This window comes from Carassius auratus, unplaced genomic scaffold (genome assembly GCF_003368295.1).
Source record: "Carassius auratus strain Wakin unplaced genomic scaffold, ASM336829v1 scaf_tig00027103, whole genome shotgun sequence".
Classification (NCBI taxonomy): Eukaryota; Metazoa; Chordata; class Actinopteri; order Cypriniformes; family Cyprinidae; genus Carassius; species Carassius auratus.
Window position 1 is genome coordinate 510001 of NW_020525567.1, and position 20206 is coordinate 530206.

General features: G+C 28.8%; 2 protein-coding genes across 2 annotated transcripts in view; one reads left to right on the forward strand and one right to left on the reverse strand.

The window, feature by feature from the left end:
* Window positions 1–2458, forward strand: part of LOC113079045 (neuroglobin-1-like) — a 9481-nt gene extending 7023 nt beyond the window's left edge. Inside the window, exons 3-5 of the mRNA XM_026251228.1 lie at window positions 404–524; window positions 1686–1766; window positions 1908–2458. Coding sequence (XP_026107013.1) covers window positions 404–524; window positions 1686–1766; window positions 1908–2021 — 316 coding nt within the window. The 3' untranslated portion in view covers window positions 2022–2458. The remainder of the gene's footprint in view (window positions 1–403; window positions 525–1685; window positions 1767–1907) is intronic.
* A 3148-nt stretch (window positions 2459–5606) lies between these two features.
* pld4 (phospholipase D family member 4) lies at window positions 5607–18305 on the reverse strand. Its single transcript, XM_026251226.1, has 11 exons — window positions 18163–18305; window positions 16746–16781; window positions 16589–16667; window positions 16346–16521; window positions 12225–12408; window positions 12038–12158; window positions 10102–10430; window positions 7811–7950; window positions 7565–7730; window positions 6163–6259; window positions 5607–6098 (listed from the first exon to the last, which is right to left on the reverse strand). Exons 2-11 carry the CDS (start codon window positions 16751–16753, stop codon window positions 5902–5904), a joined length of 1497 nt encoding a protein of 498 aa, XP_026107011.1. The 5' UTR covers window positions 16754–16781; window positions 18163–18305; the 3' UTR covers window positions 5607–5901.
* Between the last annotated feature and the right edge of the window lie 1901 nt (window positions 18306–20206).

Here is a 20206-nt window from a genome sequence, read left to right on the forward strand (position 1 = left end):
ACATGTTTCAAGTGTTCGAAACACTTCTGAGACACTTCAGTCTGTAAAATGATGTTTACTATCATTATGTGATCCACTCAGCGCTTCAGTGTGAAAATCCCCGGAACGCCAATTAACGGAAACACCGGAGCGGATCTGCATTGCTGCTGTCAGAGGCTTTAAAGGCCAAGTGGCTGTTGAGGATGATGATGATGATTAATGCTCACTCTTCACAGCATGAAAACACACTGATGTGCCACAGCGCTCATGCACGCGCATGCACGCTCTGATTGTCAGTCCCTCTAAACTTGATTGAATCAGGGGAACACGAGTGGCTGCCTGTGTTTGCTAACACTATCAAAGCATGTCCATCTGCTGGAGTCTGTGTTTAGACTGATTGAGCTGTTTTGTGCTGTTTGAACAGCGTGATGTCGTTCATCGAGAAGAGCGTGGCCAGACTCGATCAGCTGGAGCAGTTAGAGACTCTGGCGCGGGAACTCGGAAAGAGCCACTTCCGCTACAACGCTCCGCCCAAGTACTACGGGGTAAAAATCATTTCGGACACAGCTTTTGTGTGCATGGAATTAATGATAGTAATTAGAAAAAAAGTTAATAAAAATTAAACTGATTTAATTTTGTCAACAAAAAACTAGCAATTTCACAAGTATATTGTAATTATCTGGTAAAATTATTCTGATCGTGATTTTTTTTTTTTTATAAAAAAAAAAATTATAATAATAATACAACAATAGTTAATTCTCATTTATTTTATTTGTTATGATCACGGTGAACTTCTGTGAAGATTTTAGTTTTTTTGTAAAGGAATAATCATGATCTGACGGAATTTAACCAAAGAATGTTTTTCTGTGCAGTTTGTACAATTTTACACGTTGATGTTATGGTTAAAAAAAAACAAAGAAAAAAATGTATGGTGACATTTTTCTGATCTTCTTTGGAGTAAAAAAAATATATATATATATATATATATATATATATATATAGTATACATACAATAGTCCATTGTAGTGTTTCTTTGTTTATAATCTCATATTTGGCTTTTTTTTCTTTTCTTTTTTTTTTCTTCATATTTTATGTAAGATTCTTCTCCAATGTTTTATAGAAAAAAAATAATAATACATGTCTTTTGTATGCATGTATTTATGTATTTGTCTTTATTTTGACAGCTAGTGATCACTTTGAACTTATGTAAAGATTATTTTATTTGTATATGTATATATATATATATATATATATATATATATATATATATATATATATATATATATATATATATATATATATATATTTGGAAGCTCCATGAACAGAAAAATAAAAATATTTGTCAATATGGAAAAATTTAATGGGAGACAGAAACCTGGGTTTGATCACTATTGAATATATAATATAATATCAATTTAAAGATTTAGTAATTTCGTTTTTTTTCATAAATATAATAAATAAAAAGTACAATAAATTTCTTTTTTAAATGCATTTTATTTCAAGGCATATTTTTAACAGTCTTATTGTTCTGTAGTATGTAAATCCTCCTCTAGCACTAGCTTGCTCTGTTCTTTTATTATATGATTTAAAACCCTTCGCTATGTGTTCTGCATGAAGTCGTGTCATTGCACTTGTGTATCATGATGAATTTGATTGCTTCGCGTCTGCTAAATGTCTAAGTGTTAATGTAAGTTATTGTGTTTCAGTATGTGGGAGCGGAGTTCATCTGCGCGGTTCGGCCGGTTCTGAAGGACCGATGGACGTCTGAGCTGGAGCAGGCCTGGCAGGTGATGAGCTCATGATGAAGATGATGGTGATGTCTGGACTCTTCCTCACACTCATCTCTGTCTCTCTTCTCTCATCTTTAGTTCTCTTTACATTCTCAAATATCGTCTTTATCGTTCTTGAACATGTTTGTTCCCCTCCAGACGCTGTTCCAGTACGTGACGGCGATCATGAAGGACTCTTATCTGGAAGAAGAGCGCAGTCACACGCTGAGCTCCAGCAGAGAGCGGCCGGACACGAGAAGCACCGCCGTCTGAGATTCGTTTTCTACAGAGCACAAGTCTCTTCTGAAGCTCTCTGGGATCCAACCAGTGAATAAACCTCGTCTCTTATTTGCAAATCTACAAGAGCGACTGGTTTAGTTCAAAAACTCCCATCTTTCAAACTTGGCACTGGTGCGTGTCAGAGGTCAGAGGTCAGAGGTCATGACTGCGTGGCTTTCGTTTTCTTTCTTTTACTCTTTTTGTCTTTCTTTTTCAAGCCGTCCGTGTGAAGTTTGAATACGCCTGGAACACACACGTCTCACTTCAGCGCAGGAAAGACATGTTACAGACCATAAATACAGACTGATGTCAAATAAAACTGTATCTGGGGGTTCGAGTCTTAAATAATAAAGTAATATCACAAATCACCATCTGAAACTTTATTACTTCTTTGGTGCTGACCTGAAAGACACATTAAAACTGATGGTTAATATCCGGCTACTTCTGAAAGGAAATATTCATTTATTATTGTGAAAACAATATTAAACAAAACAGAATGATAACTGAAGTGACAAGAAATGTGATAAATGTCATCAAAAAATTCAATTTTTTATAAAAATTTTTTATAAAAAAATAAAAAATTCATTTTTTGGTATAAACGTGTGTATATATATATATATATATATATATATATATATATATATATATATATATATATATATTAAATATATATAAAAACTGTTAATTTAAATTTATAATAAAAATGTAAAAATAATTAATAAATTGAAACAAAAATATGAGTACGAATATAAGAATAAGCATAAAAATAACAATTTGTTGAAATAAATGTTTTAATATTTTAATATGGAAATAAATACATGGGGGAAATATAAAAAATAAATGAACCAAAAATAGTCGCAAATAAATATATATATATATAAACAAACAAATACATACATGATTAGTTACATAAACGAATGAACGGGAACAAGTAATCTTGAAAAAAATCCTTTATTAAAGAGCACCTATCATGGAATTTTGAAATGTACCTTTCATGTAGTGTGTAACATAGATCTAAGTGAACAAAAACATCCTGAAATATGACAGTACACCGTATTTAAAGTTATTGTCTTTCAAAAGTAAGAGTCGACTCCGAGTCATTTTTATGAATCGTTAGAAGACCGAAGCTTTTTCTCTGACCAGATGACGTCAACTTGTCAAGTTATTTGAATAAGACACGCCCACTTATCGCGCGCCAAGACGCCAGTGAAAACTAGAAAACATCATGGCGACGAGACGCTGTGTTCTGAAGTGCGACTCAAAAACAAACTTGTTTAATCTGCCCAAGGATGAGCATTTGAAGACTAAGTGGCTACAATTCATATACAACTGTACCACAGAAGTATAGTCCGAGCCTTGTGCTTTGTTCACGCTATTTTTAAGACAATTGCTTTACCAACTTAAATGCAATCAAACCTGGATTCGCGAGCCGGCTGATATTGAAGGAAGGATCAGTTCCAAGTGTATTTGCATCAGCTTCCTCCTCCGTATCTCAACCTGTAAGTGTTATTAATAATTGTTGCTTTTATGTTTTATGTAGCATGCTTAATGATTGTTTGGTTTGTTTTGTAAACACCTGAACATTTTAAATGCCATATAAGGTGCTCTTTAATTTTCCGGTTAGATTTATTTATTTTTAATGTATTTATTTGTACACGCACGCACACACACACAAAGTGTATTCATCCCATAGGTGTAATGGTTTTTATACTGTACAAACGGTATATTATATGTATATTGACCAACCCTACACCTAACCCTAACCCTCACAGGAAACTTTGTGCATTTTTACTTTCTCAAAAAAACTAATTCTGTATGATTTATAAGTGTTTTGAAAAATGGGGACATGGGTTATGTGCTCATAAGTCACCCTCTCCTTGTAATACCCATGTCATAATACAGAATTGTGTCCTGATATGACACACACACTCACTCACACACACTCACACACACACACACACACACACACACACAGAGAGAGATTAAACAGGGAAACACAGAATCTCTCGTACAGAACAGGGGCACAATCGACTGGTACACGCTGAATGTGAGGTATGAAGTGCTCTTACCGCGTCGTTTTCTAATAAAACCATGTCTTCTGTGATGAATGAGCTGCTAAAAACTTCTTCTTATTATTTATTTATTTATTTATATTTTTTTTATGGCGGTTGGCAAACCAACTTAACGATGCATTACCGACACCGACTGGGCTGGAGTGTGAATCAGGAGATATTGGATCTTAAAAAAAAATTACCTGCTAACCGTGTGATTATTAGAACCATAGACATATAGATATGATGTCTATGATTAGAACACGTCACTCAGCTCAGCTGCACTGAAGCCCCGCCCCTTCCTGCGCGGCGTCACTGCAGCTGACGCTGAAATGTAGTTTTAAAGCATTAGTAGTTGCTGTGCTTTATAAATGTTCTATTAAGTATTTTTATTTTCCTCACAGTAATCTGTTTTATATGAACCAGTTACACTGATCGCATTTACAGTTAACATTTAAAAAAAAATATTATGAGTATTATATATTATTTAAAATATAACATTATAAAAAGGTGTATTATATAATAATGTCAAATATAATGTAAATATATTAATATATTAAGTGAAAAGGTGAAAAATATATTTTATATAAATACATTTTTCATCAATAATATTTACTTGTATAATACACATTTTTATAATCTTAGATGTATATTAAATTTATATTATAAAATACACATGTAATTTATACATACATATATAGCATATATACACACACACACACACACACACACATGTATATATATATATATATATATATATATATATATATATATATATATATATATATTTAAATTTAATTAAATGTAATATGTAATACAAATATAAACATGTAAAAGTGAATTTATATTTTAAATATTCTTTTGTAATTTTATAATCATTTGAGAAGAAAAATACTGACAAAAAGGTTGAATAATATATATATATATACACACACACACACTTTTTAACTTATAGATATATACATGTAAAAATTGTATTTAATATATTTTACATTATTATACAATACACATTTTTACAATATTACATTTATAAAAATATATTATTATTATAAAACACACAATGTTAAAAGTGAAACCTATATTTTAAATTTGATTACATTTTATAAAATACTTACAAAGAGATAATGAAATTAACGTAAAAAAGTGAAAATGTATATTTTATATATTTTAATTTTAACTTTTTAAAATGTTATAATTATTTGAGTAGAAAAAAACACTGAAAAATATATGAAAAATAATCTAATTTTATAAATCAATATATATATATATATACACACACACACACACACAGACACACACACACATTATTATAAATGATATTGTATATATAAACACTTTTTTGTAATTTAGATATATACATGTAAAAATTAGATTCTACATTTTACATAATTAAACAACACACATTTCTACATTACATTTATAATAAAATATATATTTATTATATTATAAAACACACACAAAGTAAAAAGTGAGTACATTTTAATAAAAATACAGGCAAAAAGACTATACAACTATATAAACTAAAATAGAAAAAATGCATATTTTCATTTTAATGGAATTTGTACTTTTTAAATCAATTTAGCATTAATTGAGGATTAAAATACTGACATAAAAGAGAAGCATGTGTTAACACAATCTAGAGCAGAATTAACAGAATATTTCTACACATACAGTATGTTCAGGCAAATCCGCAATAAACACTGCTCTAATAACTTTGATTAATACAGATGCAAGCAAACACTGAAATCATTTCTAATGTCTACTCGATGTATATAAGAGACTCTTCTCTAATTACAGGAGTTGTCTGTGTGCTGTATTGGTGTCTAAGGTGCAGATGTGGAGAAAGCGCAGTCGTGGATTCGCTGGACATCAGCGAGCGGATGAGAGAACGGAGAGCTCCAGTCTCGATCGAACACGGCTCTCAGCTGCTGATGGAACGAGTCTCCTGAAGCATTCTGGGACAGCACTAAAGCCACGCCGGCCGTGGTGCTGAAGTAGTCAGCCGACCAGTTAGACGTCCCTGGACACAGACAGCGTTAGCTTCAGTTCACTTCAGCATCTGTGTGTGTAGGACAGGAACTCACCCACATACGCCACTTTCTCTGTCACCAGATATTTGTTGTGGTTGATTCTGGAGTAAGGGATGTGTGACTGGTTCCCCGCTGGAATCACAAACACTCTCTGTGCACCAGAAGACAGTTAACAACACATCTTTACTGATCACATCCTCTTGGTGGAACATTAGACTGAACGTAATGCACATCTAGAGGATTAAACACTAATTTAACCTAACATACATCTAGAAAACTTGACATAATATACATTAAGTAGAATCAAACTAAAACTGAATCTAGAAAAATTGTGTAAAGGTAGAATTAAGTGCCAATTTAACCTAACATCTAGAAAAATTTATCAAAAAGTAAATCTAGAAAAATTAAGTAAATGTAGAATTAAATAGAAATTTAACAACATGCATCTAAAAGTAATTCAACTCAAATTAAAACTTGACATAATATTCATTAAGAACAAAATGTATATTAGGTATATTATATAGTATATCAAGGAAATTTAACAAAAACTTAAACTAGAAAAAATAAGTTAATGTAGAATTAAATAGAAATTTAACAACATCTAAAAAAAAGTAATAATTCGAAGTAAATTAAAACTTGACATAATAAACATTTAGAATAATTAAACAAACACTTAATCTAGAAAAATTAAGTAAATGTATAATTAAACACTAATTTAACCTAACATACGTCTAGAAAAATGTAATAATTCGAAGTCAATTAAAACTTGACATAATGTACATTAAGTACGTTAAATTAAACAAAAACTTAATCTAGAAAAAATTCAGTAAATGTAGATTTCAATACTAATTTGCATATAGAAACATTATATAATTAGAAGTAAATGAAAACCTATATCTATCTATCTATATCTATATAAACTATATAAGGAGAATTAAATAAAAACTTAATGTAATATACGTGTAGATAAATAAAGGTAGATGGAATTAAATACAAATGTTCATAATATACATCTAGAAAATGTTTCATAATTTAAACTTAATTAAAACGTGACATAATATTCATTAAGTAGAATTAAACAAAAACTTAATCTAGAAAAATTAAGTAAAGGTAGAATTAAATACTGATTTATCATAATATTCATATAGATTTTTTTTAATTAGAAGTAAATTAATATTTTTATATATATATATATATATATATATATATATATATATATATATATATATTAAATAAGGAGAACTTAATAATGTAATGTATGTGTAGAAAAATTAAGTCGAATTAAATAAAACAAAATAAGAATTTAAAATGTAATATACATCAAGGTAAAAAAAAGTAGAATTAGATAAAAACGTCACATAATTATATCTAGAAAAATGAGATAAGCAGAATTAAAAACAAGTATATATCCAGAATAATAAAATAAACGCATAGCTGTCTGTATCTAGTGACCCACCACAGCGATGTTGATGTTGTCTGATGGAGAATGAAGCGCATCTAATGACCTGATGAAGGGCCAGACGGCGGGATCTGTTTCCTGACCACAGCTGACCAGCAGACAGACGGAGACGTTCCTGTCCACGGCCGAGCGCTTCAGAGCGTCCTCAATCACCGGCCAGTATCTGCAGAACCAGAGGAACGTCAGCGAGAGGAACGTCATCACAAACACATGAGGAGACTCTCAGACTCGTGTCCCGTTCACCCGTGATGATGGAAGAACTTGGACGCGGGGTAAAACTCCATCACCGCCACATGAATGAAGTCCTGAGCTCCTCTGATGGCCGACAGGATCGCGTCCAGATCTCGTGTGCGAGAGTCCGGGCAGAAGACCGGCGGAGAGGCCTGACGAAGAGCAAAGCGCACCAACACTGGGTTTATTTGAGCTAAAAATAGTGAAATATTTTTATTATTTCAAACGACAGTTTTTTGTGTGAATCTGTGTTAAAGTGTAATTTATTTCTGTGATGCTCCGCTGTATTTTCAGCATCACTCCTCCAGTCTTCAGAGTCACATGATCTTCAGAAATCAGAATAATATGCAAAGAAACATTTCATCAATGCTGAAAACATTAATGTTTTTTTTTTTTTTTTTTTTTTGTGGAAACTGATGCATTTTATTTTTCAGGATTCACAGATTAATATAAAGTAAAAAAAAAGTGCATTTATTTGAAATTGAAATCTTCTGATTGATTTAATGCAGCCTTGTTGAATAAACTATTAATATCTTAAAAAAACAAGCCATTTTTTAAGCTACAGCTTCTTTATTTATTTATTTTTTGTTATTTCAGTTTTAGTTATTTCAGTACATCAAGTTAAACTAATTTCTTTTTTTTACATTTAATATTATTTCAGTAAATGTTTATTTTATTTCAAGTAAATATGTTTTAATTTTAATTGACTATAATCACCCTGTTACATATATCATTATATAATTTATTAATATAATGAATTAGTGCTGGCAAAAGTGTTATTTTATTAATGTTTTAAACGGCTTGTATTTTTATATTTAAAATTTTAATTTATGTTAAAGTTTTAGTCATTTTGTTGTGAGCTTATTGTAATTTTTATTATGTTTTGTATATAATATATATATATATATATATATATATATATTTTTTTTTTTTTTTTAATTTAGGTTTTAGTTATTTTAGTACATCAGATTAAATTAAAATGATTTATGTTAATGAGTTATGTAGTCAGAAACTAACCAAAATAAAATAAGTTTAGTTTTTTATATTTATTTTTATTTCAGTTAATGTACATTTTATTAATAATTTCTTGTTAAAATTTTTGTTTTAGTCAATAACCCTGCTTTGTACACTACTGTAGTATTTATTAATATACAGAATTAGCTTTTATTTATATATCTCCAGTTTTCATTTTTATTTTAGTAATTTTTATTATTTTATTTATTTCCATTTAGCTTTTTTTGTTTTCTTTATTTATTTTACTTCAGTTTTGTTTTTTTACTGTTTAACTGTTATTTTAGTATAATATAGACATTATTGTGGCTTTTATTAATATTTTCAAACAGTTTTATTTTTATATTTTCAGTTTAATTTAAAATTTAGTCGATTTTCTAAAAAAATTTGTTTTTTATGTCTATATATATTTTTGTTAATTAAATTTTTAGTAATTTTAAGTACATCAAGTTAAATTAAAACGATTTATGTTGACTCAGAAACTATCCGAATGAATTTTAATCCGAGTACATTTTTATTATTATATTTGTTTCCATTTTTATTTTATTTTTTATACATAAAAATTAGTTAAAATAGTTAAATTTTTTATAGTTTTAAATGTTTTACTGTTTAACTGTTATTTTAACATTGGGACACTATTGTGGCTTTTATTAATATTTTCAAACTGTTTTATTTTTATATTTTTCATTTTAATTTTAGTTAAAGTTTTAGTCATTTTGTTCTGTGCTTTTTGTAATTTTTTGTGTATTTTTGATGTCGATATACATTTTTGTTAATTAAATTTTTAGTAATTTTTAGTACATCAAGTTAAATTAAAAAGTTTTAAGTTGACCTATAAACTAGCCTAATTCATTTTAATTTGAGTAATTTTTATTATTATATTTGTTTTCATTTAGCTTAGATTTTTGTTTTATTTTATTTTTTATAAAATAATTAAAATAGTAATTTTTTACTGTTTAACTGTTATTTTAGTATCGAGACAATATTGTGGCTTTTATTAATATTTAAAAACGGTTTTATTTTTATATTTTTCATTTTAATTTTAGTTAAAGTTTTAGTCATTTTGTTGTGTGCTTTTTGTAATACTTAGTGTATTTTTGATGTCGATATACTCATTTTATATTCATTTTAATTTTTATTATACTTCAGTTTTGCTTCTAGTACTTAAATGTTGTTTTAAATAGTTTGGCCAAGAAACATCTTTGTTCCTGTTTTAGCCTCATATTTATAACTGCTCTTTATCTGAACCAGTTTTAGCTCACAGTGATCAGATGAGTTTGTGTGGATCTCACCGTGATGTAAGCTTGGCTCTGGACTCCGCTCAGGTTGAGCAGCAGCGGATGCTCCTGGTTGATCCCGGTGTCGTAGTCGGAGGGCCACGGATCCGGGATGGAGGCGTTGGAGCGAGCCGTGACCCAGTAAGACTGGAAGATCTTCTGCAGGTCATCAGCCAGAGCGCTGCAGTTATAGATGACCACACCGAGCTCCTTCACCTGCGTCAAAGCTCTCCAGTCCATGTTAGCGCTGCCGATGTACACGTGTTTCCCGTCAACGATCCAGAACTTGGAGTGAAGGATTCCTTTAGTCAAGCGGCCGAAGTTCACGCGGCGTATCTGTACTCCTGCATCCAAACACACACACACACACGATCACTGACATACAGCTGAACTCAGACCGAAGTACAGTAAAAATACTGACTGGAAATACATAAAACAACTGAGAGTGAAATGAAAATAAATTGAATCGAAGCAGTAACATTAAAGAAAAAAAACCTAAAAATAATAATAATTGACTAACTCAAAATTAAAATTAATAAAGGCAACTAATCAAAAGCGCCAAAGAAATATAAATAAAACCTGAAAATTATAATATAACAAATAATAAAAATGATCAGAACACAACAAAATTACTTTAAAAAATGAAACTAACAATTAAAATTAACTAAACTTGAGCTCTAGAATTACTAACTGGAAATTAACTAAAACTGAAATAAAAATATGTTAAACCTAGTAATCATTAAAAAGATTAGGTAATAATTTAAGATGAAGCAATAAAATTAACTGGAAATATATATAAAAATAAATAAAGCAGAGAGTGAAATTAAATGACATTAAAAGAAATAAAATTTAAGCCGTGAAATAACAGTAATAAAAATTCCAAAATTAAATCTAAAAATAGAAAAAAATAAAATAAAATGCCTTACTAACATGAAAATAAACAAAATATAAAACTGAAAGTTAAATAAATAATAAAAAGAATTATAAAATGACAAAAAAAACAACATTACATTATATATATATATATATATATATATATATATATATATATATAAATAATATATTTTATAAATAAAACTGAAATAAAATTAATCTAAATTACAATATAACAAATAATAAAAATTACCAAAACACAACAAAATTACTTTAAAAAAAATGAACAATTTAGAACGAAAACTACAAATATTAAACCTAACCCTAAATAAACTAAATTGCAACTAACTATAGCACTAGAATTACTAACTGGAAATGAACTAAAACTGAAATAAAAATATGTTAAACCTAGTAATAGAAATAAAAGATAAAACAAATTGATAATTATGAATTGAGTTTAAGATGAAGCTATACAATTATTAACTTGAAATATATATATTTAAAAAAACAGAGTGATATTAAATGAAATTAAAAATAAATACAATTTAAGCCGTGAAACAACAGTAATAAAAATAACAAGATAAAAAAAAATCTGCTAGTTCAAAATAAAATAGAAAAATAAATAAAATTAAATTCCAACTCAAAAGAGCGCCAAATTAAAATAAACTAAATATAAAACTGAAAGTGGAATAAATCTAAATACAAAACAATTATAAAAATGACAAAATACAACTAAATTACTTTAAAGAATTAAACAAAAAAAAAAAAAATATATATATATATATATATATAAACAGAAATAAAAATATGTTAAATCTAAAAAGTACAATAAATAAGCAAATAAATACAAAAACAAAACGAAATGTAAAAAATCTATAATTTACAAGAAAACAAAAAATATGCAAATAAAATATAAATATTAAACTAAATGTTAAAATAAAGGAAAATAAATTAGACCTAAATATTAAATTATAAAAAAGAAATAATCAAGAGGAAAAATAATAATGTTGATAGAATGAGCTGAAACTAGTCTGAAGTAGTTCAAATCAAATCGAATGAAGTCTGTGTCGTTCCTGACCTCGTTCTTTGAGGACTTTCAGGTCGGTGGAGTTGGGAGCTAGAGTTGGGATGCTGGTGACGACGCGCACAGACACGTTCCTGGACGGTAAAGCCTTGAACTCTTCTAAAATATCTCTGCCCTGAGAAACAAGACAAGCTTGAGAAACAGCAGCACTTTCAGACGCATCAGTCGTGGATGAAGATACCTGTCTGTCGCTGGACGAGTTCACGCTGATGTCTTCGGCGGTCAGACACCAGTAGAACGACGCCACGTCGATCTGTTCAGAGGCTCGAGACAGAAGATCCTTCCAGGCGTCGTACAGATCCACTCCAGCGCTCACGTTTCTCCCGTAATCCAGGCCCAGAGGAAAACTCTCCACCAGGACGATACTGGAGCACACAACAGATCAATACTCAATCATTCTCCACACAAAACACAGCATCTATATATATATATAAACCAAACAAAATACTAAATAACAGAAAATATAAAGTTCATTAGAAATACTAATAAAAGCTATAATAAAAAATCCATGATGCCTAAATAAATAAATGAACGAACAAACTAATGAACAATTGAATAAATTAACAAATGAACAAATGAACAAATATATGAATTAATTAATTAATAAATGAATGAACAAAATAATTGAAGAATTAAATGAATGAATGAATGAATGAACGAACAAATGAATGAATGAATGAATGAATAACCAAATTAATAAATGAATGAACAAACAAAATAATATATGAATGAATGAATGAATGAACGAACAAATGAATGAATTAATTAATTAATTAAATAATGAACAAATTAAATGAATGAATGAACAAACGAATGAATGAATTAATTAATTAATTAATTAATGGAATGAACAAACAAAATAATATATGAATGAATGAACGACCAAATGAATGAATGAATGAATGAATGAATGCATAACCGAATTAATAAATGAAGAAACAAAATAATATATGAATGAATAAATAAAATAAATAATTAAATGAATGAATGAACGAACAAATGAATGAATGAATAAAATAATGAAAGAATTAAATGAATGAATGATCGAATGGATGAACATATTAATAAATGAATGATGAATGAATAAAATAATGAACAAATTAAATGAATGAATGAACGAACAAATGAATGAATGAACGAATAAACGAATTCATAAACGAATGAATTAATGAATTAATATATGAATTAATTAATAAACGATTGAATGAACGAATAATGATTTAATGAACAATTAATACTGGTCAAGAATGTTCAATTCTGTTTTGGCATTCAAAATAATTCAGTCTTTTATAAATATTTCATCAGAAAAATGAACTGAAGTCCGAAAAATTCAAAATTATAAAAAATAAAATTCCTAATCAAAAATTGGCAAAAATACATGAAAATGTATTTAAAATACAAATACAAAATATTGTGTGGAAAAATGTACTTAAATGAAAATGATATTTGAGTTTTTATTTAAAGGCTATAAAATACAAATACCGATTTTAAATACATGTATCTGAAATATTGATCTCTGATCTCTTTTCATAACTAGATTTACATTTAAAGTAGTTCCCAAAAAACAATACATTATTGATTAGTTTACACACACACACACACACACACACACACACACACACACACACACACACAGGGCCATGCACAGACCTTTTGAGGGGCATGTGCTGAAACTGAAAAAGGGCACCCCCCTCCCTTTTTTTATATTAAGATTATTTAGTAAGCCTGCATAACAGGAAGAAATGGTCACATCTTCATGACAAATTCATTAACACAAAATAATAGTCTCAAAAGCTTTAGATTTATTCACGATTAATAACAACCATGATAATAATATTAGATAATATAGATAAACAGGGTTTTAAGGGCTTCTTTAAACCTAATTACAACAGCTCTTGTGTACTCCCTCTTTTTTTAAATTTCATTTATAGCGGAAAAAAATACTTGACTCATACATAAACATGTTAAAGAAATAATACAAATTAGCTTATAACACCAAACAGAAACCAAAATCTTTTTTTATTGAACTTTATGCAATTTTTTTATGAACTTTGCAAAGAAAAAAATATATATATATATATATTCTCTTTTTTAGCTATTCTTTTTGGTTTTATAAGCTAATTTGTATTATTTGGTTTACATGATTATGAATGACATTGAGAAGAGGGGAAGGTGACCAATGAGTCAAGTATTTTTGACAAACTTTTTTGAAATATAATTTAATTATGTCCAACTCAGTTCCAGATTATAAGAAACTATAGCCATACCGTTACTATAACATATCCAACATGTATCCGCATACCATGTTTTACTAAATTTTATACATGTGAGGACAAACGGAGAGTATACCAAAACATGATTAGCTTAAATGTTAATAAATTAAGTGTATCAGCAATCATAAATCAAAGAAGAAATTTCTTAGAAATATATGTTATGTAGATGAGGAGGATCACTCGTCGCTGTGTAAGTTCCAGTACGAAACACCGGGGGGCGCACCTGTTATGATTTCCCGATGGTAAAAACAAATTATATGTTGTTGTATTACTTATCAATACATCGTTTTTGACCAGCCAATGTGTGCAAATGTGAATTTTTTTTGTCCGTCATTTAAACGGCGACGGCACCTGCCACTGCCGGCATCACATTAAATTTGCATCTACAGGTTACAAACTAGGTTTTTTTTAACTATATAGACGGAGCGCTCAGTTTTTCCTGTGGTAAAATGCATTTGGCCAAAATCGCATTTTATAAAAGATGAAATGCAACTGTGTGCACAGGCTATTTAAGTGTTGGCTATGTATCGGCTATGACTAGATGGCAAATGCTAGCCCTCTCTCTCAGGCGACGTCCCACATGTCTCAGTCAGTGAGTCAGTCAGACATCAAATAAATAAAATATGAGCCTTTATAGACAGTGTTTTGTAATACTTATGCAAACAACAAGATATTTATTTACCCTTCGCAAAACTTTGTTCAGCTCAGCTGTTGTCTACTGTGCGGCTGCTGTTGAACTTCAGTTGATTCAATGAATATAGAGGGGGCGGAGTTATCAGCTTACTGACAGCTTGAGGATCGAGTAAGATTTACACAAGCTCGTTTTAAGAACTTTCATTTGCGAAATATTTGTAAAACAGACAGACAGACGTAAAGTGTGACCAATAGCATTGATAATTTTTTTTTAAAAAACACCACCAAAAAAAGGGCACTTTGGAGTGTAAGGGCAAAAAGGGCATGTGCTCTGCACAGGTTGAGCCCTACCTGTGCACGTGCCTGCACACACACACACACACACACACACACACACACACACACACACAGGCTACATGACAAAAACACAATAAAATTTCACAAACTTAAAATTCAAATGAAAACAGACAATAAAATTGATTATAAATATATTAATAAAACCTATAATATTACAGAATTTTACTAAAATAAAGTGCATATGTAAACAACATTTCTTTCAATTGCGTACATATCTTTAAATAATTTAAATAATTCAAAAAGTATAAATATTAAAATTAAAAGATTTTTATTTTCAACTAGTTTCCAAGCTACACTTAATTTTTTTTGTTTCATTTGAAAATTGTGTGTAAAAAACACACAACAAAATGACTAAAAATTGGATTAGAAATTAAATTAAAACGTAACTCAAAATATTAACAAAACTATAATAATATATAATTGATACAAAAATAACACTGTATCAAAGCATTTCGAACACTATTCACTAATAAACATTGAATTTGTCAAATAAATAAATAATACAATCCCCCCAAAAAATGTATTCCATTGTGTGGCACTTAAAAATATTTCAATATTTAAAAAAAAAAAAAAAAAAGAATTGTAATGTAAAATGTAAATATAATGAATTTAGAAGCATTTAAATACAATAATTGCATAATAGACATTTTATAACTAAATGCATCATTTTTGAATACTTCTGTAAATGTTAAAGCAGTTGCATTTGCTTCGGTTTAAAGTGAACTAAAGTTCAGCACAAACAGATAACTCTAAAATTACATAACGGTGTGAATATATCCCCTTTTCCGGGGGTTTTCGGGGTCATATCAATCAAAAGCATTCAGATGCACGTCTAAGAAATGTGACGTTTTAAAAATAGAAAGAAACTCCACGGGAAATTCACAAGTGGGTTTTATTTTTAAAGAAATGGAAATTGAATGCAAACTAAAGCTCAGCTCTCAGCGTAACCCGAACACAAGCTGCTCTTAAACTCAGAGTGTGCCGCAGAAGAGCTGAAGGAGGCAGGAAGTGAAAGCATGGAAACAGGAAGTGAGCTCACCTGCTCTGCTCCATGGGGTCGGTTTGATTACAGCACGTCTGTGTCTGAGGAGGATTCAGAGCCTCGTGGATCCGATCCTCATTCTTCAACACCTCTATCACTGTCACGGCCAATAAAATCCCCAAAAGCAGCAGACATGCAGCGGCCAGCAGAGCCGAGACGGGACACCTGGAGTCCTGCGAGCACAGAAACATCAGGAGAGAGAAAACATCAGACGAGACGCTGTGAAAGAGACACACTCACCCTGCGGTCGGACACATAGCTGTCATGAAGACTCTTGTACGGAGACGTCAGCTCATGACCCTCCAGCAACCGTGAAGATCTGGAAACAAGCGTTTATCACTGAGTCAGTCATTAACCAACAGAAAGCAGTGTGAGTGTGTGTGTGAGAGAGACTCACGCTGGCATGATGAAGCAGGTGCTGATGATTTCTCTTCTGACAAACAAAGGGGAAAATGCTTTATTAGGCTCATAAGTTCCTCATTCGCTTTTCATTTCTGCTTTTTTTATGTCACTTCAACACTGGCCTAATATTCACGGGGCTTTCAGACATCTGCGGATCACGTCACACGTCAGATTTCATCAAGGGACAAACAATGGTTTTATGACAAATATGCTATACTGGTAAGGACTAAAGAGAAAAAAAAAAATAGAAACAAAAATAGAAATAAAAATATATTAATAAAAAGGTAAATAATACTAATAAAAATGTAAACAATAAATATAAATTAAATTAAATTAAATGGAAATAATTAAAAATAAACAAGAAAAATGATAAAAGTTAATAAATAAATAATTTAATTAATAATAAAAAGAAAACAATAATAAATAAATAAATAAATAACTAAATAAATAAGAAAAAAAAAATAACAAAAAAAGTAAATAACATTTATGGAAATAATTAAAAGAAAAAAGAAAATGAACAAATATAAATTTAAGTAAATTAATAAAATTAATAAAAACAAATCATTATTAGAAAATAATAAATAAATAAAACTGTAAAAATAATTATTAAAGAAGTAATATATATAAAGTAATAATTATAAATAAAGTACAAAATAAACAATAAATAGAAATAAAAAAATTGAAATACTTTAAAAATAAGAAAGTAAGAAAAGTAAATTAACTAATTAATAATAAAATAAATAAATAATCAAATAAAAAAAATGATTGAAACAATTCAAATAAATAAGAAAATAAACTTATACAAATAAATAAATAAAATAAATACAAATAATTATTAGAAAACAAGAAATAAATAAAACAGTAAAAAGAATCCATAAAAAAGTATATATATATATATATATATATATATATATATATTATATAAAATAAAATACAAAATAAAAATAAAACATTGAATCTGTGCTAAACTAATAACAAATGTGAATTAAGATAATCAGATCCATTTATAACATCACTTTCTAGTTTCTAATATCTCAAATAAAATTGAAAACAATTAGGCATCAAAAACGCATTTTTTATAGAATATGAAGGTTAATGAAAGCAGATGGTAAAGATGCATAAAGAGGATTAAAAGACATTTATAATTACAGTTTGATAGTAGACTTGCATCTTCGGTCCATTTTAACTCAGAAATCATTTATAAACGTTTAAAGAGAAACCTCAACACATTAAATCAAACACATAATCTGAAACAGAAAGACATAAATGGTCTAAAACTCCGGCTTATAAAGTAATTTTGTGCACATTAGCATTAAAAGGTTTAAATGAGGTGTCTTACAGCCGTCACACAGATAATGTATATTACACAATAATATTGTGTTTGCATGCTGTATAATATTAATATCACAAACCTCGATCAGTGCACTGATGTCTGATGTAAAGAGAGTGAAAGAGATGTTGTGTCAGAAACTCCCGACTCTCTTCTGAGTATAACAGCAGACTTCAGTTTCATTTCAGCAGAAATACTGCACAGAGCTTCAGTGCATGACGCTTACATCAGCGTTTATCATCAGAGCTTCATCTAGACATGTTTACTTCAGCTTTATCTGCACGTGCAGGAGTGATGGAAGAACGGAGGGTTAGAATGGACTGAGAGACTGCAAATAAATAAATAAATAAAATATGTTCTTCTCTGTATTTTTGAATTGTTTTCCAGAAAACATGTTGAAAACGAGACATCTATTCAAGATGCAAAACGGCTTGAGATTAAATAATTAAATAATTAATAAAAGGGAGTTTAAAGTTTAAAACAAGAATTATATCTGCTAATGGAGTCAGAAAAATAATCGTGTTCTCCCTCTGGATTAAGTTTATTTTTCTGATCCCATTATCAGATTTGTTTTAATTTTTTAGGCTTAAATTCACTTAATTTTGAATATAGATATATACATATATATATATATATATATATATATGGAAATCGCAGTTTGAAAAAACAAAAAGAACTCAAAGTGTTCAGGGCTCGCGCAGAGAAAGGCGTCTCAAAACACTTGAACATCGAATTTGCTTATTTTTGCTCTTGTGTCGACAAATACATACACAATATGTCAAAATATCCACGTTGGAAATTATGCACAAAAAAAAAAACTGTCAGTTATTTCTTAAGTGAAAGTAAACAGTTGAGGAAAAATGTGATGTGTATTATATTGGATGCGTTCATCGTCTCTTAAAGGGACCGCGCCTAATTTAGCGACTGGCTGCTGTAATGTTAATCCAAGAAAATGAACATGAAAATCACTCACTGCTCTTGACTGAATTACTTTGTAGTTTTAACAGTCAAACCAAAAATTATTCAGACACCAGATATAATTTTTGATATATACAGCAAAACTGTAATAATGTGAGAAATGTTGAAGGTGTCTGAATAAATGTAGGTTTGATTGTATATTTAATTTTTACATCGAAGACTATCCAGTGCTAGTTTACATTTAATTATTTGGTTTCTGTACCTTGATACCTACAAACTTGAAAAAAAAAAATGCAAACATTTTGCAAATAGCACAAATAAATAAAAATAAACGAACATACAAATTAAACAATTTCAAACAGGGGCCACTTTTTCAAGCAGTTTGTATGCATTTTGGAAACAGGAGATGAGCCCCTTTTCTAATGCACCACCTAGCTTGATAAACCCCTTCTCAAAGACTTACTGCTTGTCAATGTTATTTGGGTAACACATATACTGAATGCCTTCGGAAGAATTCGAATGAGCCATTTTAATCTAGATTAATTTCAAGATCACACTGAGATTAATATAGATTAAAAAAATAATCTATGCCCACCACTTATATATATATATATATATATTTTTTTTTAGAAAACGAGACTTAATATCTTAAGTCATTTTGCTTGTATCTTAATTTTTTTTTTTTTTTTTTAGATATTTGTTCTAGAAAACCAATAATACATTTTTGCAGTGTGCATTTTCACGTCAGTGATATTAATATATATATATATGTATGTATATATATATATATATATATATATATATATAAATCAAAATCCTATTCAGTTTTTTTGTGTCGTTTTTGCATTACTAATATTTGTAAAATAATAAACAAAATAATTCCAGTAAAATAATTTTAGTATCAATTGTGGTTTTTATTAATATTTTGGATTAGTTTTTTCATATATATATTTTTGTTTTCACCTTATATTTAGTTAAAGTTTTAATTAGTCTGTTGTATTTATTTATTTATTTTTAAATACATTTTTATAGTTTTCTTAATTTTATCTCAGCTTTATTTTTGCTTTTATTTACTTTAATTAAACTAAAAGAAAATAAGAAATGTTGCCTTGGTAAATAGCTAAAATGAAATAAATAGGTTTCTTTTTATATTTGAATTTATTTTTTATATTTATATAACTTGTATTATATTATATATTTCAGTTTCA

What these genes read in the sequence shown, in the direction of transcription:
- pld4 (XM_026251226.1), bottom strand. An exon ending in ACTCGTCCAGCGACAGACAG is followed by an intron (nt 12,159 to 12,224) that starts GTATCTTCATCC and finishes CTTGTTTCTCAG; the next exon opens with GGCAGAGATATTTTAGAAGA. An exon ending in ACAACATCAACATCGCTGTG is followed by an intron (nt 6,260 to 7,564) that starts GTGGGTCACTAG and finishes TCTGGTGCACAG; the next exon opens with AGAGTGTTTGTGATTCCAGC.